The sequence below is a fragment of the Helianthus annuus genome, chromosome 17 (genome assembly GCF_002127325.2).
Source record: "Helianthus annuus cultivar XRQ/B chromosome 17, HanXRQr2.0-SUNRISE, whole genome shotgun sequence".
Classification (NCBI taxonomy): domain Eukaryota; kingdom Viridiplantae; phylum Streptophyta; class Magnoliopsida; order Asterales; family Asteraceae; genus Helianthus; species Helianthus annuus.
In genome coordinates this window covers 156,023,485-156,031,272 of record NC_035449.2, presented here as the reverse complement: position 1 = coordinate 156,031,272, position 7,788 = coordinate 156,023,485, and the positions used below count along the sequence as shown (strand labels likewise).

At 33.4% G+C, this 7,788-nt stretch overlaps 1 protein-coding gene across 1 annotated transcript; it reads right to left on the bottom strand.

The window, feature by feature from the left end:
- Window positions 1–1,280: 1,280 nt before the first annotated feature.
- Window positions 1,281–6,943, bottom strand: LOC110924954 (protein FAR1-RELATED SEQUENCE 5-like). Its single transcript, XM_022168927.1, has 4 exons — window positions 6,597–6,943; window positions 6,234–6,492; window positions 5,720–6,142; window positions 1,281–1,694 (listed from the first exon to the last, which is right to left on the bottom strand). Exons 1-4 carry the CDS (start codon window positions 6,941–6,943, stop codon window positions 1,281–1,283), a joined length of 1,443 nt encoding a protein of 480 aa, XP_022024619.1.
- Between the last annotated feature and the right edge of the window lie 845 nt (window positions 6,944–7,788).

Here is a 7,788-nt window from a genome sequence, read left to right as displayed (position 1 = left end):
ATGATCCCAAAGAATCCGCATACATACAAGAATCTGAGCAAACTCTTAGACGTTCAACCCGAGCGAACAAATGTTAGGCGTGAACCTGAATAGTCTTTTGAGCCTGATCAAAGCCTTAGGCGTTCAACCAGACGTCGCAAACCATCCAACATAGCTCGTGATTCTTGATTGATGTATTATGTATTACAACTTATGATTACCGAACTTATCTAATTATGACTACCAATGTTTGTTTTGTTTATTTTTTATTAGTACCCATTTAACTTACAGTATTGATATTGATGATTAACTTGTCATATGCACATGTGCATATGTGTTTATAAGTTGTATTTTACGTTTTTTTAAAACCACCTACTTGTCATATGCACATGTGCATATGTGTTTATAAGTTGTATTTTACGTTTTTTTTAAACCACCTATTTATCAATATAAATTTTTTTAACATTATACATGTTACTTTTATGATTATACATGTTACTAATATGAATTTAACACCATATGTTAACTATACCCAATTGTAATACATATACAAACTTAACCTTTAATCTGTGTGTTTTATCACTTCATGCACATACTGTATGCACATGTGCATATGGGTCACTTAACTTACTAATCAAAGTAACATGCCATACTTTAACAAACATATAAATTTATAACTGATAACACTATATGCACGTATGCATACGGGTCATTTAACTTATTAATCAACTTAACATTCCATATTTAAACAAACATATACATTTATAACTAATAACACTGTATGCACTTGTGCATACGGATCACTTAACTTGCCAAATTTTAACAAACATGTAAATTTATAACTAATAACGTGCATTTATATCACCATATGCACATGTGCATATGGTCATTTAACCATAATATTGCACATGTGCATATACAACAAACAATAGGAACTTGTTACTTATTAATTCACCATATTAATTCACTTGTGCATAAACAACAAACTATATGAACCATAAATCTAAACATTGATCACCATATCACCCATCCAACATAACAACTTGTACAATACACATTACCAATTTGCTAATATTCCAACTTATCAATATATCAATTAACAAATATTAGTAACATGATTATCTAATTCCAACCACAACTAACCAAAACTGTAACATGCATCATAACTGTACCAACTTGTTACCTTCCTAACACAACCATCTAACATGCCTAACCAAACAAAACAATCCAACATATCAGTTTAATGTTCAAATATCACTAATTAACTAGAAATACTACCTACGTGTCATGAACTTCTACCATCAAACTTTATCCCCATTCTTCCATTTGCTAAGAGTGTTCCAGCATTTTTCTTGTTTTGCTCCCTCTTCTTCCAACAATTTCCTCATTCTTTCATCTCCCAAATTTTGTATTGCTTTTCTTGCGAGGTACATAACCGTTGCCTTGTACACGTTCGCCTCTGATAGTAACAGTTTTGTTGCAATCTTCATCCTCAGGTTTTGCAATTGCATGTCTTGAATAACTTCAACCTTTGCGTTCTCTAAATCAAAGCATATTAAATATAAATGCTTTCTTTCGATCATTGGTATTATTATGATGTTAAATTCCTTTAACTCCAATATTTTATTGTTACACTCAACAACCTCCTTCAAGTGTGAAGTTAATATTTTAAACGCCTGTTGTTCCGTCTGTTTCGTTTTCAACACATAATCCGGCTGCACATTACATAAATACATGTCACACACAAGTATAAATATCTTAAATATGATTGTTAAACATTAATTATAACACACTTACGATAGTTGTCGTATAACACCATAATGCCTTTTCCCTGATGTATTGTATTTTTTCTCTTCGTAATTCAAAATAGCCGCCCAACAATCTATCACGTTTTGTGAGATCCATTGCCCATGCTCCAATGTGTTTATCAAAAATGCGCGCGTTGTCATTCCATGTGAGGTTTCAAAAATAGTTGAGCTGTAATCGTCCCAATAAATTACATCAATTATTTCTGTATGCACATGTGCATAAAATACATTACATATACTATACACCTTATTTTTGTGCCACAAATTCATCAGCCCATATCAGTTGTGTTCTGTATGCACATGTGCATAAAATACATTACATATACTATACACCATATTTTTATGCCAAAATTCATCAGCCCATATACCTACACTAAATTTTTAACTACCCTTTAAATCACAACAGCCGCTAACCTAATCAATCGCAACCAACCAGACCCTTATAACATGCTAACATTATAAACAACCCACCTATTTATTCCGAATTTACTGATTAAATGCGCAATATACTCAAAAAATCAACAATATAATCATCAATATGCAAACGAATCAACAATATGCAAACAAATCAACAATATGCAAACGAAATATGCAAACGAGTCAACAATATGCAAACAACGTGATATATATCTAGGTTACAATGCATATTATGCACAAGTGCATACGTATAAATGAATCAAAACTATATTATGCTACAAAAAATACAAACATATTTTATTACATTATTCACATGTGCATCAACGTATCTGTGCAAATATGCACGTGTGCATACATATAACTATTGCATAACACACACCAAATCAGATATGAATTCACGAAACAATGCCTTAATAACATAATCTGATAACTTAGTACGTCAACCTATGCATATGTGCATACCACTATAACACTCAATAAAACACGAATTCCTTCACACTTTATTCATATCACACTATGCACTTTATTCATACCACACTATGCACAGGTGCATAAATATATCTATGCAATCATAAATATGCACATATGCACATGTGCATACAATCAATGCAATCATAACACTTTATTCATATCACATTATGCACATGTGCATAAATATATCTATGCAATAATAAATATGCACATGTGCATACAATCTATGCAATCATTATTATGCACATGTGCATACATATATATATATATTACATAACACATACCATAATTATGTACAACAGTCTGCTACAGCAATATATATGAATCTACCAAAACTACAGTCTGGTGTATGAATCTACCAAAACTACAGTCTGCTACAACAATATATGAATCTACCAAAACTACAGTCTGCTGCAACAATCTACTTGAACGAACACATAACTAACACACTATCATATATTTATGAATCGACTATGATCATATACGGATTCAAAATTTTGTATGAACTCGCAAATCTCTTCGTGTAAAAAAAAAATAAAAAACTCACCGATTTATCGATTTTCCTTGATTTCGATTCGAATGTGGCCGTTTGGCCCTAATTTCGAGTAGACGGTTGATGTCACGGTTGATGTGCCGGCCGCGATGATCGTGATGATCGTATGTCGAATGATGATGTTGAACGGGCCGAAGTTGTGATCGCCGCTAAGAATCAGTAATTGCGAACGGATTATAAATCCACAGTGTTTACAATCACGTTCCCCTAATTGCGAATGTAAGAAAACAAGTACGATCTGTGAATATGTTCATAACAAAGTTTATACGACTAATTTTGTTCAAAATTTTGGGAACTAACCTTGATTGTATGACGAAATCTGAAATATATGCTTGTAAAATCTCAAATCTCCGAGAAAATGTCAATCCAAATGCTTCGATATGGTGAATCGATTGTAATCGACGAACTGGTGATGGTGAAATGTTGAGAGATTCGTATGTAATCAGAATGAAATGCAGATAGATGGAGTGGAGAGATGGAGAGAATGTGTAGAGCCTGTGGATAGTTCGGACGTGAAAGGCTATATTGATTATAATTGAATATATGATTGAAGTCCGACATCAGGTGCGTGTTTTAATAATTGTTTAGGTATTTACAAAATGGCCCCATGTTCACATTGGTTCTCGCGGTTCTCACAATAAGGGTGGTTCTCGCATGAACCCCTCCCTATATATATATATATATATATATATATATATATATATATATATATATATATATATATATATATATATATATATATATATATATATAGGGTAAGGTTATTGTAAATAAAGTGTTTTATGTGAGAAAAGTAAGAAAGAATATAAACTATTAGATCATTGATCTAATGGTTAGTATTAAAATGGCAATATTGTAATTAAAATAGTGTTTTTTAAATACTGATTTGATTTCATAGGGGTAAAATAGGCTATTCACACAACTTCAAATCAATAACTGTATCTAATATATCCTGATTTCTCTCTTATTGCGATTCTTACGCTCGAAAAAACAGGGTGTTCTTTCCCACCAAAGATTATAATCTTCATCATATGACAATGAGCCCTAAAATTGAAGTCGTATACAAGCAGAAAAAGCATAGTTCATCGTCTGAGAATCTCGAACGAAGGACAAAGAAGAAGACGGATGATTCAAATCGAAAAGACACTACAATCCGACGGCTTAAACTACCAAAAATATAAAAAAAAAACAACATCTGATTTTAGAAAAGGTTCGTCGGTCTTCTTTGATTTTTTTGAAGATTAATGGTGTTTTTTTTATAATGTAAGATAGTTAATGTTAACCAAGAACAAAAGGGACTGATCGATTGTCCAATTGTGTTAAAACTAGGGTTTCGTAGAATAAGAGTGTTATAATGGTCCTTTATTTATGTTTATCAGTTTAATATGCTATGAAGATTGTGTTTGTTGTTGTTGTGCACGGTGTTTTTTATTATATATGGTGTTATATAGTTCATGTTTAGTTTGATATGGTGTTATATGTGTTTTTAAACATAATACGGTGTTATATGTTGTTTTTAAACATAATGAGTTAATAATATGTAGGGTGTTATTTATTTATGGTCTTTCCAATTATGTTGTTATATGGTGTTTTAATCATGTTGATTTAAGTATTCGAATGGTGTTATGTATATTCATCTTTCAGTTATGTGTGTTATATGGTGTTATGTATATTGGTCTTTCCATTTATGGTGTTATTAAGTAGGTTCAGTTAAAGATATGATTTATGTTTGTATGTATGGTGTTATTTGTACTGTTACATGGTGTTTTTTAAAGCTTGATTTAAACATATGAAATTTTTGTTTTGAATTGTGTTATATATGTTGTTGATGGCAGATATGGTGTCATATTATGGTTTTTGTATGATATTGTTATATGTCCGTGTAGGGTCGTAAACATCCTGTACCTCGGTTTTTGTATGATATTGTTATAAGATGTGTTAGATGAAGTCTTTTAAATATAGTCTTTAAATGTCTTCTATAGTCAGGTCAAGCCATCGGCTTAGAGGGAAAATGTACAAATCACGTTTCAAAAACACATTTGACAGACCGTTGGTATGTAGTGACTAGGAAAAATCAAATAACGAGGACAAAGGTATTCCCAATGTAGTTTAAAGTATAAAGAAACAAAAAAACAATACAGTATGCTTAGTAGCCATATGTGATTGTGTATGTTTGATGATGAGTTCTGTTTTTGACAAAAATTGCTTTGTATTAAACATATGGTGATGCGGGTAATGCAGAAACAAGAGAACATGTTCCGCAATCGATAAAAAACACACAAAAAAAACACACAAGGTACAGTAGGAAAAAATGCTGTTGTGATTATAATTTGTTAGCATATAAGAAATGGTAACAATTGATTTTGAGCCACAATAGATATGACTGAAGTAGCAGATCAGGCTAGGAATGATAGTCAACTGGTCGTACACCCGTCCGTCCATATAACATCCAAAAAAGATATTATGTTGAAGTGTTTATATTGTGGTGTACTTGTTTACTAAAACAAATATTAAAATTATTGTAGATCGGCGGCGAGACCCGGATGACGCTTTTGTCAGCGTTTGTGTTTCTAGTGTCATGGTCAATCTTCATGTGCTCATGTCTCTGAGCTTCAATAGCAGAATCAAAATGCCTGAGAAATTCGACAAGAGTGCACTCCAGGTTACAAAACTGTCTCTCTGAACGAGATGAGGTACGCATAAGCCCGGACATGAACTCCTCACGATAATAAGCCGGTATCCAAGTATCCCTGATTTGATAAACTGACCGCAGCCACTCATGATCAACCAAGGTAAAATCGTTCATTATGGTAGCCCAATCACTTTCAAACTTCTCAGGTAGAATTGAATCGGTCCACACAATAGCACACAGCCTCTTTTTGAAATATGTACTATTGCAGATTGTAGCACCAACCTAAAACACTATTGAACGACATATAACACAATAATCACCAGAAAAGTATGTAAAAATAAAAAAAAGGTTAAAAGGACGAACAACTAAACACCTTAGCAGTAAGCTTGTCCATGATGTGCCACATGCATAACCTATGTCTACTATCAGGCCATGTATCTTCAATAGCCTTCTTCATGGTTGGGTCTTGGTCGGTGACAATCACCAGAGGGGCACGGCCAAATGCTTCACGAAACACCTTTAGCAACCAACTATAAGTTTCAGCCGTTTCGTTGCCTATTATAGCGGTACCAAGAGTAACGTTGCGATTGTGGTTGTCGATACCAGTAAATGGAACAAACATCATTTTGTACCTAAAAAACAAATACGGATTAAAAACACCATACAACCTAATAACACCATACTTAAGAAAATAAGCTGTACAAATCAAAATAAAGATAATAATTATCAAACTTACTTGTTACGACGATATGTGGCATCAAATGAAACAACGTCCCCAAAAACCGAAAAAATCCTTTTGGCATCTTCATCGGCCCAAAACAACCCCTTTAAAACCCCATCTTCCGCGGTTATATACTCCACTGAAAAGTTTGGCATGTACTCTTTCTTCCTCAAAAGCCGTTTAATCATCATATCAGCGTCAAACTCAGATATATACCTGTTCAGGTCTCGCTTAAAATTTTTAAAATCGTTTTTGGTTGCCTCAACCTTGACAAACCCACCATACAATTTCCTCATGATATTAAACGCTTTGACCGGTCCAATGGTCAAGGCGCTCAACGCGTTAACGGCTTGCTCTTGCATATAGTTCATACCTCGGTTAGCGGGGAATAAATGCCTATCTTCCTCAGCAACAAAATAGTGATTATGGGCCTCCTAGAAATAATATACCTCGTATATATTCGAAGCATTTAACTTCACACACATACGTGCTTCGTAACCCGTCCTTATAGAAGGAACACGTCGAATAGATTTCCTCTTTGACCCATTATTTGAGGTGTCAATCTCTTTAGATGTATCGATCGCCTTAAAAGGTTTAGTCCCCTCTTTTGAGCAAACGAACCATTTAGATTTTATAACACCATGAGGCGTGTATTGAGAAGACTTCCTAGCAGTGAAGCCTGAAGCCATGACATACTTCTGATAAAAGAGGAATGCATTATTCACCGTATCAAAGGTCATCTTATCCTTCGGCTTAAGCGATTCATCTACCTCCGGTAAATAAGTCCTCTTACCGGAGTTTGGATACAGATGTAGTTGCCCAACCGGCTGATAAGTTTGAAAGCCTACGAAAAAATTAAATTGAATGATTCAATAGTAAAAAAACACCAGAACAAAATAGGTACAAAATAACACCATAAACAACTATAGGAAATCAACAACTATTATAAAAAAACACCCTCCAACCTGTAAGGAACATCACACATGCAAAAAAACATCATGTACGTATAAAAAACCTGTAAGGAACATCACACATGCAAAAAAAAACACCATAGCTCATCATCAACTGATATAAAAAACACCTTCCAACTTCAATAATATACATGAAAAACACCATGCACATATAAAAACACCCTGAAAGGATTACACGTGGTGTCATTACAAAAAATTCGTATACTAAAGGAACACACATGCAAAAACACCATACA

Coding starts and splice junctions, on each gene's coding strand:
- LOC110924954 (XM_022168927.1), bottom strand. CDS start 6,943: ATGCAAGAGCAAGCCGTTAACGCGTTGAGCGCCTTGACCATTGGACCG. Junction 6,493..6,596: donor GCCACATATCGTCGTAACAA/GTAAGTTTGATA, acceptor TTTGTTTTTTAG/GTACAAAATGATGTTTGTTC. Junction 1,695..5,719: donor ATATTTGTTTTAGTAAACAA/GTACACCACAAT, acceptor TGTAATGTGCAG/CCGGATTATGTGTTGAAAAC.